Below are 15,451 nucleotides of genomic sequence, written 5' to 3'. Positions count from 1 at the left end.
TGTGAGTTGAAGAATAATGTAAAGCGGATAAACTTGAGAGTAATACACTTCCAGCAAGCCTGTGCAAACAAGTCTATTTGACTTGAAATGCATTCTGAGCATGAAAGACTATTTACTTAGAACTCAAACTGTTCACATTTTAAATTTTTTTAAAGTCATCATTTCAAATCAGGATCATGTCTTATCAATATTAAAATTTATAGTGGAAAACTTCTTTGGTCTGGGCATGCTTTCAATGCTTAAATATATTTATTTGCAACATGAAATAGTTTTCTCAACTGGAATGCTGTTGTTCATTATCTCCCTGCTGCCATTTGGGACTGGGGAAAGACCTTTTGATTCCACAGTCAAAACCAATTTTATAAAAGGATTTAAAACTTGGTGCTCAGAACTGAATAATTTAATTGCTCTGCTGTATTTTCTTAAATCAAATCCACTGTGAAGCATTGATTTAAAACCAAAATGTTCCTTAAAGGTGCATTGCATTGATTAAGTGAAGGAATGCATAGCTATCTGTTCCAGATTTCTCTAGATGAAATGGATGTGTGGTGTGGAATATCAAGTAGCTGAGGTGAAATCGTGTGGAAAAAATATCTCAGAGTTCTCCTTGCTATTTAAAGCCCATTGGTGGATTGATTGGCTGAGATTAACTATGTGTTGCAAAGTGAGGAACTCATGCCAGCCCCAAATAGACTGTCCAATGGTGAAAGTCCAAAGAAGAGGCTGCAGGAGATCTCTCACTTTGTGGCTTCTGGAAAATGAAGTTTATATGTCCTGTGAGAAATTTGTGGTGCAAATTCAAAATGTCGGGACTGTGTCTACTCGTCATGCCATCACGTGTCGTTTTCTGTTCACTTCTCTCACAGAGCTACGTGAGCCTGCTATTTTGGTACCAATTCTTCTGTGGCTTCACAGGGACCACTATGATCGACCAGTGGCAGTTGATCTTCTTTAACCTTTTTTTCACTTCAATACCTCCCATCCTTTCTGGAATCCTGGATAAAGATGTATCTGCAGAAACACTCCTAAGTGTTCCTGAACTGTATAGGAGTGGACAAAATTCAGAGGTGAGTTTTGTCTGCTGGAGTAACAGTCTGAGATGTACTGTTTTGTTTGATAAGGCAGGGGTTCATCCTCCCCCCACACCCTCACCTCTGTGATATCCACTGCCCACCTATTCTTTCTCCTCCACTGACAGCCACCCAGGGGACTGGGTAACTGGGGTCATGGCAAGTCCTTGGGAGTAGATTTGGAGTGGAGGTGGTGGAAGAAGCTGGGCTGGGTGCTGATGCAAATAAATGTGTAAACTAGAGGGTTGGTGCAATCACAAATCTCCCGGGCCTTACTGGCTGCTGCATTACTCTAGTTTCAGTTCTGGGTAAGTCCATTGAAGGCATAAGGTAGGTGAGATAATACCTTTTACTGGCCATTTCTGCTGGTGAAAGAGAAGCTTTGGAGCATCTACACAGCTCTTCTTCTCCAGAAGTTGGTGCAATAACGGTATTGCCTCCCCTCTCTTGTGCCCCTAACATCCTGGGGCCAACCCAGCTACAACACTGCACACAACATAATTCTATTGAAGCCAATGGAAAGCTGCATTAGTGAATGAAGCCCTAGATACTGAAACCATGAAGACTCTTTTAACATCAGAAAGGTGTAATATCTCTGACCCAAAGAATGATGAAGTGGAGAAATTTGTAAGGACCTTTTGTTTTTTCAGTAGTGGAGGGCTTAGGAAGGAATAAATGAGTAGAATTGAAATACAACAGCGGAGGATAAAAACAGTCTGTTTCCTGATTAAAATCCGAAGTGGTCTGAGTATTTGTAACCTAAGGAGGTGTACTAAAGGAAAAGCTTTTAAAGTAAAGGTGGCAGTAGAAAGTGACAAGTAATCTTAAGCCTTTAGATCAACAAAAGGCCAGACGACTGTGTGTATGTGTTCTTGCTGTTATGATTAGAAATAGGCCCTTTACTGTAAAAAGTACTTCTGCTGTCACTCTAAGAATTTGGTGTCTCTGCTTCTCCAGGCCTGCATGCTCTCATATTTAATTTGAATACTCAGAAACTGATAAAAATCAGGGAGTATGTATAAGTGACTGTATTAAGCTCTTTCTCAAAGCAATTATATTAAACTCCCTGTGCAGTTCAGAGAACCAGACTGGTCTGTGATTTATTTATTTTTATTTATTACAAACACAAACACACACACTCTTTTTTTTCTGTCATTTTCAAATATTTAACCTGGCTTGAGTTCGACTGTTCTTTTCTCATGTGTTCTAATCCAAACCTTTTTTTAAAGACAGATTTTGACCTGCCCTTTCCATGTCCCAGAGCAGTGGAATACATAGGTAGACAGGCCATAAGCATTTAGTCTGGATGTGATTTCCAGGGGTGTTGAGAATCCATGGGTCAGACTGTTTTTACTTTGGTGTTTGACAGTTCAGCCCTTGTAGTACAAAATATGGAGGGCAGTCATATTGCCAACAAACTCCCTGAAGAGGTCCCACCTCTTACAGCTCCAGCTCTTGGCCTGGCCTCTGTGGAGTGTATTTCTTCATGTTTTTAAAGGGGGTACTCACTGGTGGTCTCTCATTCTGAATAACTCAGTAAGAGGGCCTCATCAACCTGCCCCTCCCATAGTGACCCTGCCTATTACTGCTGTTGTGGTATTAAAAGTCAGAATAAAGGTCTCAGTGTCAACATGTGCAATCAAACTTACTGTTCCATGGAAAGGAGTTTTAAAGGATAACATTTGGACCAATCCTACAGCTCTTATGGGAATTTTGTCTGAATAAGAACTGAAGGATCAGGTTTTCTAAGACAAGGCGTTAGTGGATGCAGCACAAGCTTGCAAGAACAGTGTAATAATGGATATTCCTCACTTCCTACAGACCTACAAGCTGTCAACTTTTAGCATTACCATGCTGGATGCCTTCTACCAGGGTCTCATCTGTTTCTTTGTCCCTTATTTGGTAAGTATGTAGAGGACTGAAATACTCCTAAAAGAAGGATAAAAAAATACCACCAGTTTTTTCCCATGCAATCCAACTAGTCAAGGTTTATCTAATTTTGTCTATTTTCTAGATGTACAAAGACTCTGACATTGATATTATCTCGTTTGGAACCCCCATCAACACCATCTCTCTCTTCACAATTCTCTTGCACCAAGCTCTAGAAATGAGAACTTGGGTATGTCTGTAAATGTGCTTTGTACAGATAGCAAGTTTAGTTTTTGCGTGTTTTGTTGTGGCTATATTGTAAGGTAGACAGAGCCTACAGAAAGGCCTGGCATTGTCTTTGGGTTATTTTTGAACTCTGCTTCACACACAAAGTAAGTAACTTGGTTTATATGCAGTAAGGAGCCATCAGGAAGTCATTAAAAATGGATGATTTGCCTAGAGTAATAGACTCCCTGCCCTGCCTTAGAGTACAAAGTCTTTGGCCCAGAACAATGCAACATTTCTTGCAAGTAGACATAAAAACAGGAAACTTTATGCCACGCTTTTAGAGATAACTTATTCAAGGGACACTAACTTGCAAGTAATAGAAGTGTGGGGAAGATGGGATGTTTTATTCTGTTAACTTATAAATATTGTATTATGCAGTACTTCTCACTAACATATATCTATACAAGCATGTTCCTTCCAATAGCCTTGTATGTTGTCCTGCACTAAAACTAGAATCACAGAATCTAGCATCAGTGTTGGTGTCATTACTGCATTCTCTGCTTATGTTTGTAGACATGCTTCCATTGGATCGTGATGATTGGAAGTGTTCTGCTTTACTTTATCTTCTCAACTGTCTACAATGCTGTCTGCGTTGTTTGTAATCATCCCACAAACCCCCACTGGATTATGGAGGACCAGCTGTCAGATCCTAGCTTTTATTTGGTGTGCTTCATTACGCCAGTCGTAGCACTTTTACCAAGGTTTGAACATGTGATTTATTTATTTTTCCTTCCCAATGTTCAAATTTGAGGGCATTAGGGTAAAATAATGACAATGATGCCTTATACAGATGAAAAAATATTATCCTTAGATATGTGAGTCACTTTTGTTTCAATGTGAAGAGCTAGCTTCTATTCTCAGTTCAGCCATTGTCTCGGAAAATTATTTAATCTTTGACAAGCCATTTTTTCAGTAAAACTTGAAAAATATCTACTTCTATTGTGTTGCTATATTATACTACATCTTTAAATAATTAACATCTTAACATTTGGCAGTGATGCTGCAGATCATTAATAATATCTCATTCATATATAAAAGTATCTGCACACCCAGAATTTTGTTTACTATTGTGACGCTTTGCGGTTTCTCTCAGACCAAGAACAGCTTCTATCTCCCTCTGCCTTGTAACCCTGATTGTGTTTGTGCTGTGCACCTTTGCTTAGAGCCCTGACACTTGCAACATGCTCCCAGTATCATGGTCTCACTCTGATTCCACTCAGTTACTTGTTGCAGAGTGCCCTTGGTAACCCTTCTGGGTCCAATTCTCCCTAAAAATGTCCCCACTGAAGTGTTCAGTCCCCCTTACTGGGCACTTAAGCTACGTCTATATGGCAGAGCCGTTCCAAAATAATGGCATCCCTGTACACTTCATTGCAGGAGGAGTAAGTCATGCCTTGAAATACCACATTATTTTGACATTTGGTGCTATTTAGACAAGTGCCAAATGACAAAATGGCCTATTTTGAACTACACTCAAAATAAGCTATGCAATATGCTTATTTTGAGTTTAAGCTGCCATGTAGCTGTAGCCTTATGTTGGTAACACCAAGTTCACTACCTCCAGAGAGCCAGTACAAGCAACAGCTTGTGAGTTCAGCTGAGGTTATAAACACCACCTTGATACATTGCACAGGGGTGATTTATAGTAAAACTCAGAATAAATATATTTTAAAATGAGCATAGATTTTAAGTGATTTCAAGAGAGTGAAAGCAATATGAAAGGATTACAGAGCACACAGTGTCTAAAATTCAAACCTAGCACAATATAGTAACAGAAAGAAAGCTGTGCTAGTCTATATACTATCAAAACAAAAAAGCAGTAAAGTAGCACTTTAAAGACTAACAAAATAATTTATTAGGTGGTGAGCTTTTGTGGGACAGACCCACTTCTTCAGACCATAGCCAGACCAGAACAGACTCAATATTTGAGGCACAGAGAGCCAAAAATAGTAATCAAGGTTGACAAATCAGAAAAAAAAATATCAAGGTGAGCAAATCAGAGAGTAGAGGGGTGCAGGGGAGTCAAGAATTAGATTAAGCCAAGTATGCAAAACAGCCCCTATAATGACCCAGAAAATTCACATTCTGGTTCAAACCACACGTTAATATGTTGAATTGAATATAAGAGAGAGTTCAGCAGCCTCTCTTTCAAGACTGTTGTGAAAATTCCTCTTCAGTAAAACACAGACATTTAAGTTATTAACAGAATGTCCCACCCCATTAAAATGTTGGCTGACAGTTTCTTACTCATACTAAGTTGTCAGTGTTCTCCAACTAGTTTAGTAGGAGAACACATCTTTAGGAGATAGAAGATGGCTTCTTTCCTCTCCCAGTAGATGGATGATTCAAGTGTCTCTTTGCCCTTGCATATAGTCCACCAAAGTCCATTGCTTCTGTTTCAAGAGCCGGGAAGGCTTCCTGGGGTTATACACTCCATCCCTGATTGTGATCCCCTCCCCTGCTTGATGGCTCTGTTTACTTTATTTATGTATGTACCCAAATTGTCCTTTGCCTGGCATCAAGCTGGTCAGGCAAGGCAGAACAGGAAAAAAGCAATTTTGCTTCCTATGTCTGTTTACAGACTACAAAACACGAAGGCATGTATATTTTTCACAAGCAGTATTGTTATATGCATTTCACAGTCATAGGAATGAACATGGTATTAGTTGTCAAATGACATATTACAAGACATAAATTAATTTAATTACAATGCTATGTTGGGGCACTAGTATGTCAAGCCCCAACATAGCATTGTAATTAAATTAAGTATGTGAGTTACTGTTAGTGTTCCCTCTGCCAGCAGGTATGGAGAGGGTCTCAGGGTCAAAAGTATATGCCAAATACTGGATGTATTGGAAAAAAATTCAGTAATTCTACTATTGTTTTAACAGGTGACAGATTAAATAGATATATGCTTTCACTTCCTTATATATGTTACTATTAACACCTTAGTTTATTGGAACTGAAATACTTTCTAAACACAAATCTCCTATTCCCAAATTATGCTTCTAGTGTGTTTGTTTGTTTGGAGGGGTTCCATACATTCAACTTGAGCAATGAAACAAGAGTAGGGGTTTTTTTCCACTTTTTGGTTTTGGTCGGTTTCACTTTTGTGGTTGTCTGTACATAGTAATGGTGACTATCCATGCTAGTCATGAAAACAGTTTTTTTTAATCACTTTTGAACACATGGTAAAAATGTGGACCTAAATTGTCTATAAAATGACCATTTAAGATTAGATAGACATTATTTGAGAAAAAAAGTTATCTCCTGAGTACTATTTTTCTGTGTGTTTTTAGATTTACTTTTGTTTATATATTGAGCTATATAAGGAAAAGATAATGTGCTTCACGAAGGATTCAGTATAGTCTCACGTTCTCAGAATACAGCATCTACTATAGTCTGGTTTTGTTACTGTATGATGGTTGTCCCCATATTCAGTGTTGTCATTTTTGACCCTAAGCTTTCTATGAGGAGCTACATCAAACACATGGTTAAGAATTCATGTATCTATCCTGGAAATTCAGCAATGTTGCTGTTGCCTCAATAGGATATTGACCTTAAAGATTAGTGTCTTGATAATTTCAGGGTTGAAGCTCTGCTATCCCCTCTTGTTGACACCTAGAATATTTTCTATTCATGCAAAATCCAGATCAGAGTTGCCTTAGAACTCAGTATAGCAAAAATACTCCTTCCTGTGAAATATCAGTCCACACCAAAATTAAGTTTTCTATTGGCTCTGACCTTCTTCCTCTTGTCATGCTGCTTGTTCCTTATGTCCCCTCTTTCCCACCTGGACTTTATAGCTTTGAGAATCCTGACTATTTCTAGGAGGTGGGACTAAAATCCTTAAACCTTAATTCCTCCTTCTGCTGGCTACAACTTCCTGTTCTTATTGATTCTATATGTTGGATTTGCTAAGACATGTTGGCTACATCTACACAAGAAGCATCTGTTGACAGAAATGACTGTTTTTCCCAGCAAAACTTCTGTCAACAGACTGTGTCTACACATAAGGGCAGATCAAAGGAGCAATCTGCTCTGTTAACAGAGAGCAGCTAGACTGCCTGCTCCTCTCACAACAGAACAGCTGACTGGAAGCTCTGTAAACAAGGCTGCCCGGTGAACTGCAGAAGCCCTGTCTGTCGACAAAAGGGCCCCAGAGTGTCCACTTGGCTGTTTTGTTGACAGGAAACTGTCAAGAAAGGCATTATATCTGAATGCAGAGCAGTATAATGCTGCCAGCAGATGTGCCAAGTTTTGTCAACAGATTGTCGACAAGGTACATTTTGTGTGTAGACGCTCCATGGGATTTTCCTACAAAAGCCCTGTTTTGCCAGAAAAGCCCTCACTTGTAGATGTAGACATTTAGGGTATGTCTACACAGTGCTCCGCCCAGTGCCGCTGCCTGCAGAGCTATGCAAAATGAACTTCTCGGAATTGCAAATGGTGTTTCATTTGCACACTCCCAAAGCTCATTACCATAGCCCTGTGAGAGTTCAGCGTCAGCAGAAGGGGGTGCCAGCACTGCAGAGGCCATGGGGACATTTGAGGCATAAGGGGCTGGTGACGGAGGTGGGTGTTAGCCAGCAGAGGCATGTCCACATGGCCTCTGCAGTGCTGGCACCTCTTTTTGCCAATGCTAAACTTCCACAGGGCTATAGTAATGATCTTAGGGAGTATGCAAATGGAACGCCATTTGCAATCTTGAGAAGCTTATTTTGCATAGCTCTGCCGGCAGCAGCGCTGTGCAGAGCACCATGTAGACCCAGCATTAGTGTTTAGTGAAGGACATTCCTATTTTCCCCGCTTCTGTGCACGGTTTCTTTAGTAGTGCTGTGTGGTAGTTCATGCACAGAACCAAAAATTTACTGTGTTTTCCTGTTAAGTATAGAGTGTGAATCTTGCTGCTTTTGAGCTCCCAGTTTCATATAACTTTGTTTAACTTCCAAGCACTGCCAAGGAGCTAGAAGGAGAACTGGTGCAGCGGAGGCAGTATAAATGCAAGGAATCTCTGCCTGACTGGCCCTAGCCTCTACAATTTTCCCATAGTCCACAAATTCCCAGAACAGAATCCCCTACTCATTGTACTGGGAGGTGAAAACCCCATGCCCTTACTCCTTCATGCAATATGGAGATATACTTATCTCATAGAACCGGAAGGGACTCTGAGAAGTCATTGAGTCCAGTCCCCTACACTCACAGCAGGACTTATCACCATGCCTGACACATTATTACTTTTTTTTAATCTAACCTGCCCCTTCAAGGATTGGGCTCACAACTGTGGATTTACAAGGCCAATGCTCTGAGCACTGAGCTATCTCTCCCCCCAGAACGTTGCCTTTGCCTGACTCCTTGCCTTACTTCTGCTTTCCAACATCATCCGGCCTGAGTGTGAGAGCAACTTCAGAGTTAAGATCCCTTCCCACATGGGAGAATGGGGGAACTGGATCCTTTCTCAACAGAGATTCAAAACAGCACTTCTTTGTAATTGGTTCAAAATATATGTTGGCCAGTCAAAGCCCTTCTCAGAAACTGTCCTTAAGATCGGAGGGGTAGCCGTGTTAGTCTGGATCTGTAATAGCAACGAAGGGTCCTGTGGCACCTTATAGACTAACAGAAAAGTTTTGAGCATGAGCTTTCGTGAGCACAGACTCACTTCATCAGATGCATCTGATGAAGTGAGTCTGTGCTCACGAAAGCTCATGCTCAAAACTTTTCTGTTAGTCTATAAGGTGCCACAGGACCCTTCGTTGCTGTCCTTAAGATGATGCTTTCATTTTCAAATATGACCTGGTACAGTAATGTAGAGATAGGCACCATCCCTCTAGGAAGGCCAAGCTGTTTCATTGGCTCCTGAGGCACTCACAAGCTGTGATTGTTTTTACTTCGAAGTCTCAGATGAGAGGTTAAACTAAGATCCCTCCCACCCATTCTCTTTCTGAATACAGGAGAGTACAACCACGTTGTCCTGACTAATATTGCTTGTCTCAGTGAAAGCAAATCTGTCTGACCTTCCTTGACCTATATGGTGACTGCACACCTGTACGATCATCATTTATATAGCATCCTAAGTATAAATGACTTATGGGCGGGGGGCTCATGGGGCTTGGGTGACCAGCTTGCAGGGCTCTTGGGCATTATGCAAATGGTGCTATATAAATGACTGTACAATAGGAAGACTATGTGTTTTTAAGTGCCTCCATTAGTAACATTGCACCTCTCCGCCAGACACCTGCAGAATAATTAAAGCTGAAAGAACAGAGTTAGATTTTTGTAATGTTGTGGTAAATGACTGGTGAAGCCCATTACTAATGCAGTATTCTTCCTCACCTTTCACCAGGTATCTTGTGTTGGCTGTGCGAGGAACCTTCAGAGCATCTCTGATTCTGAAAGCACAGCAGCTGGATAAGCTCCCTAAAGAGCAACGAGACCTGGCAATCCAGAAGTGGAGGTCAGGAAAACAAACCACCCCAAGCACATCTGTAGCATCACCAGTTCTCAATGATGAGATTGACCAAACCAACAGCAACTTACATGTGTCACAGTTTCTGGGCCAAGCAGCAGTAACAACCCAAGGACTTTCCACACCTGAAATGAATTACCTAAGAGACTGGATGCTGGATGGAGAAGATAATTCTTCCATTAGGGAGTGGACAGGGGGAGAAACTGCTGCTGTCAACTCCATAGCAAGACCCTGCCCTGGCCGAGATCCATTTGAGTTTAGTAGGAGAGCATCTCCTGGGCTGTTCAGTGGCAATCTAACAAATGATAATGCTGAAGAACTTACTCCTGGAAGCCATCGGAGATCTGTGAGCGCAGTGACACTATAAAAGAGGTTGGGGATTGTACTTGCAGATACAAACAACTGAAAAATCATACTTCTTCCTGACAATGTGTTATCTGCTACTTCTACAAGTCATAGCCAAGATGACTAACTGGAAGAAATTAGAAAAATGGTGTATTTTTCTTTTTGTATGTTTTGTGCATGTAACAGTACTGTGAAAATGGTCAGTTTCACTGCTGCCCTTCTATAGTCAATTTTATTCCTTTTTGTCTGGGTTGACAAAGCAGAAGAGGGCCGTGAAAGAAAAAAGTGCATATATAACCACAAAAAAATTCGTAGGGGAACTATAAAAAAAGTGTAGGACTTCACACTTTTGAAAACTGCCTAATTTAAACTAAAAAGTGAAATAGGAATTTATTAACTTAGACCAAATTTTAGCTGGTGACATTCAACATAAGTAGATTTCTCCTAGTTTTTTTTTTCATTTGGAAATGGCATTCATCCCTTCTTGCCCTAACGTATCCTCAAAACTTTTAAAATACAACTCTAGATTCAGGGCGTTTTTTCTGAAGGAATGCCATGAAATGGCATTATGGCACCTTTTATTTCTGGTGCCACTACTTTGGAAGGCAGCTGGGCACCTCCAAGTTGCATGTGGCTCTTTAAGGAGCCATTTGCACTCTCACCACTGCTGCTGCCACTCTCTTCCAGCTTCCTTCCAGCCATGCTGAAAGAGGACTCAATTTAATTGGTTTAATGGCCATTAAACCAATTAAATTGAGTCCTTTCAGCATACCAGGACACTGGGAACTACCCCACTGCACTCTACATGAGCAGAGCCAGAGGGCTGGGGGAAGCCGCGCAGCCATGGTGAAGAGCAGACAACACAGCGAAGGAGCAGTGGGGCAGGGGGGAGGGCAGCACATGGAGCTCCTGGCCCAGTAAGGTAAGTCACTGAATCCTGAGATGGGGGGGTTAAGCATGGGATCAGGATGGGCAGCAGTTTGGGGCCTGGGGGAGGGTTAAGCCACCTGGGGACAGGAGGGGGGCAGTTTGAGATTTTGGGTGGTTAAGCTTGGGGACGGTTCAGGGCTGTGAGGGGGTTAAGCCTGGGGCCGGGGAGAGGCAGTTTGGGGCTGTGGGGAGTTCTGGCACTTTTTTTTTTTAGAAAAAAGCACTGGCTAGATCCTTTTCAATACCTCAAAGTAGAAAGAAATAATAATCATAAACGACAACAACTTTATTAACTGTTGCAAAAAAGTGAAGGCTGTCTCTATTGTTTCTCATAGAAATACTGACTTATTAATTCTTTGTCAGGTTGCAAGATGCCACAGGAAACTCTGCACAATGTGGGGCTTCACCTGAACCCAGTCATGCACTAATCCCACCTGCCCTGGCACTTGTGGCTCAACCACCAATTCTCTATTTTAATTTTGTTGATTTTTAAAATTTTGTTTAGCCTTTTACATCTGTATTATTTTAGCTAATTTGTTATGACAGAAAATGGGTGATCCCTTTTTAAAATTCCACTTAGCAATGGCCTTCAGTGTACTCTGAGGACTACTGTAACTAATATCTTCCAGATATGGTTACTTTCAAACAACTCAGGCTGGTCTGAACATCATAACCTAGCACTTAGATTTGCACTAAAACTGTAGTACATTTATAACTATAACCAATACCGTGTTGTCTGCTCAGATGGGAATAGAAGGCCATTTAGAAAGAGATTTCTTTTCTGAGTGATGTATGAATGAAGGGAAGTAGGTATAGTTGAGGTTATTATTAATGGGATGAGTGATTGCTCAATGGCCTACTCACTGGCTAGGACTGCATCCTTTTGATAACAAGTCTTTTCTACTCCCAGAAATGGTTTTATGTGATTTAGTCCATTTTCTCTGAACGGGGAAAATTAGGTACCATTCACCGATTTTTTCTTATGTACTTTATGATGATAAAATGTGGAATATTTTCACAGTAATAAAATTGATCCATTTATGACTCAGGGTGTCCATGAATGAGCCTTATTTGATGGCAAAAAAAATTAAAAATATCAGGATCTTTGATATAGCGTTTACTCAGCAGATCACAAAGTGTTTTAGAAACGAGCGTGGAATCATTATCCCCATTTTATAGATAGAGAAACTGAGGAACAGAGAGGAAATGACTTGCAAAGATCACCCAGTAGCCAGTGGCTGAAACAAGTCTCTGAGACCTATTGTAGTGATCTATCAGGCCACTTTGGCAACTTCAAATGGGCAAAATAATGGATACCTGCAAGACCGCTGTCAGGATGGTATGGAGAGGATGGAGGGGTATCCAAGACCGTCAAGCAAATATGGGGACTATTGAATAGTAACAGAGAGATAGCTGTCTTAATCTATAGTCTGTCAAAACCAAAAAGCAGTTCAGTCGTACTTGAAAGACTAACAGATAACTTGGTGAGCTTTCATGGGATAGACCCACTTCTCCAGACCATAGCTATACCAGAACAGACTCAATATTTAAGGCACAGAGAACCAAAAATAGTTATCCAAACTATTTTTGCTTTGTGACTTTTGAGCCTCTTAACTGAGATCCCTGAGTACAAGCTTCAAGAATGTGTGAATTTCCTTGTTACCCCTCCCCTCCCTAAAAAATTGCTGTGCCAAATGGGCTGGGAAGCCAGGAGAAATAGGAGGCTCAGCACTGATTTGTGGATGCACTGAAGATGAACAGCAGGTTTCAGTTAAACAAGAGGAATGAGGATTCCATGTCATGAGCTTACCTGTCTGAGAGTGTCCAGAGGTTTCGTGATACTTAGGGACACTTACTAGACAGTGAGAGATATATGGTGCTTGCCCAAAGAATTTACAATCTGAAGTATTTACTCCTTGGCGAATGAGTAGAAGTTTTCAAGTTTGCCTTGTCATTCAAATACCTGTTAGCTCCATCAAGTGGTTGATGATTACAGAACATGGCCTGATTTACTTCTCTGTCTGTGGAAGCAGTGGTGGTCTTCAGTACCAGAAAGCTTTGCAGTGTCAGCAGAGTGTTAACTTGCCACAAGCCCCGTTGGGAGGGTTGGGAGGGTAGGGGCAGAGTGAGCTGATGTAGCTCACACAGTGCAAGAGTCCTAGTAAGATGCCTAGCAGGACCCTCCATGGATAGTACAGCTGTCCTTTGGCAGTAGGGGGTGAGTAAAGGTGTTCAGGTGGTGAGAATGACTGCAGTGCTGCTACCTATTCTGCCGTAGGCAAAGAGTTGAAGCAAATTCAATAGGATTTATTTCCCATGGGGACTGTTTTGTTTGCTTACCAGAGGTTACTTATCTTCAAGCATCTAAATGCACCGGGATTTATTTAAATGAGTCCTTTTCAGTGCACACTCCATCAGTTCTAGTGTAAATGTCCAAAAAGCAGAGTAGTCTCTAGCATTTTAATGTGCCTGCTGCTGGCATTAACTTCGCTGTTTTATTTAGCTGGGCCACAAAATATTAAAAATAAATGAGTCTCCGTAAAATTGCCTCATATCCTTTTTCTGGTCTGAGACACTTTATCATAATAAAGTAATTGCTCAAATGACAGTGCTTTGAGCCACCGATGAGACAAACTGAAGGTGACTTCTCTTATGTAAGTGAACTGCTCTCTCTTATATAAGTGAGCAGGTGTTCAAGGCTATCTCTGAAGTAATGCAAGCTACCACAGAGCTGCTTGCAAAGATCAGAGATGATGCATCCATCTTGTTCCCAGAGGAGATTTTTTAAGTGCATGGGGATTGAGGTGGGCACACACCCTGTTATACAGTTACTGACTTTGTGCTTGTACCTCTTAGTGCAACACTTTGGAAATGCATCCTTTGGCCTCCTAGATGCTGGCTGTAGTTGTTCTGATTAAAAGCCAGAAAAATAAAGGCGGGGGGAAGCCTCTGTCTGTTCTTTTGTTCAGCACAAAGATGACATTAATGTTAGCTACAGAGAAGTAGGCATAATACCGCAGCAAAGAATGTCTGTATTGCCTAAAGGATAGATTGCTATATAGTTTGCAACTTGCATGCCACGTTCGTAATGTTTAATTCATTTGTTGACTGCGGTACCAGGCGCTGAACAAGTACAAAGCTGTTTGCTTTGGAGGGCATGGGGGAACATGAGGGAAGACAGGATGCAGTGTGATTTAGCTACTAGTGAGCAGGGTTGATGACTGAAAACATAAATGCTGAGAGAAGAGACTCTTGAAGATAATGAACCCAGAGGGTGGGATTTAGAGGGCTCACCAAATGACACTGAAGATCTATAAAGTACTTTAGACATTCCTGGTGATTGGAACTCGCAGCAATTATCAGTACATGTCTAACTATTGTAATCTAACACCTGATTATTCTTAGTTACGCAGACAGGCCAGAGAGGGAAACAGGTTGAATTTATTATGCTTTCAAAATGATTACTTGGACCTGATTCTCTTTTGCTTTGAGGCCCCAGGAACTAGCGCCTGTACAAGGCAGTTCCCCACTGACACAGAGCTGTTATAGCAGCCTTTGCCCTCCCCCTGTAAGCCCCTGCATAGTGATAGTGGAGGCAGTGGTAATGGGAGAGACAGGGCAGGTTGCAGTAAAGAGGGAATGTGGCCCATAGCACAAACAATGCTTTATGTCTATTCTCTGCTTACCAAGACCCACCGGCTGCCTAGGGCTGCACCTGCCCTCAAATAAGGGAGGAACACGGCTCAACGATGTCAGCTTCACTGAGCACAATCTATCACAGTGTTACAAAGAAGAATCTGCCTTCTACGCAGACTAATTCACATCCTTCCCATCCCTATTCCCATTTCCTGCTGCCACCCAACTTATGTTCTATCAACTAAGCTTGATACACAATCCCTCTTAATCCCCACCTGACTCTGACTGAACCTGGCTCTCCCCTCTGACTCTGCCTGTTTCTGCTATCTGTTCAATTAACTTAGATGGAATATGTGAGCTAAAAGAGGTCACATAACCCTGTCATTGGTTGACATTGCATGGGGCTGAACAAGGTCCAGGGTCTGCATAGTACCATGGCAAATAGAGTATAACATTTATGACTGAAGTTAGAAATGTATTGATTGAAGCATATGAAAAGAAAAGAAAATTAAAATACCAAAATGAGGTAAACAGCACTGAAACAGAAACCGTTTACACAAAGCACTCCAAACCTCTCAAAGGGCCATTTTGGAGCCAGTGAATATTGGTAGCAGTCATGTATTCTGTTAAACATTCTTTCCTGATGCAGGAGAACAGGTTGATGCTGTTGAGCAACTCTGAATCAGTAATAATAGTTATTTTCCCGCTTTACACAAAACTGATGGACACAGACAGCAAAGGAGAAATTGACAGTAAATGTGGGAGAAACACAGTTTTTGTGGATGGTCAGTGTGCAGTGTGGCTGGTCAGTCACAGTTAGATGCCTTGAGCCAGGAAATAGGTCACA

General features: G+C 41.3%; 1 protein-coding gene across 1 annotated transcript in view; it reads left to right on the top strand.

Moving 5' to 3' along the window:
• Positions 1-10,060, top strand: part of ATP10B (ATPase phospholipid transporting 10B (putative)) — an 83,842-nt gene extending 73,782 nt beyond the window's left edge. Inside the window, exons 18-22 of the mRNA XM_075009296.1 lie at positions 867-1,067; positions 2,892-2,972; positions 3,085-3,189; positions 3,741-3,928; positions 9,571-10,060. Of these exons, the coding sequence (XP_074865397.1) occupies positions 867-1,067; positions 2,892-2,972; positions 3,085-3,189; positions 3,741-3,928; positions 9,571-10,060 (1,065 nt within the window). The remainder of the gene's footprint in view (positions 1-866; positions 1,068-2,891; positions 2,973-3,084; positions 3,190-3,740; positions 3,929-9,570) is intronic.
• Positions 10,061-15,451: the final 5,391 nt, after the last annotated feature.

This window comes from Carettochelys insculpta, chromosome 15 (genome assembly GCF_033958435.1).
Source record: "Carettochelys insculpta isolate YL-2023 chromosome 15, ASM3395843v1, whole genome shotgun sequence".
NCBI lineage: Eukaryota > Metazoa > Chordata > Testudines > Carettochelyidae > Carettochelys > Carettochelys insculpta.
The sequence above is the reverse complement of the archived record's forward strand: the minus strand, read 5'-3'. Positions and strand labels throughout refer to the sequence as shown.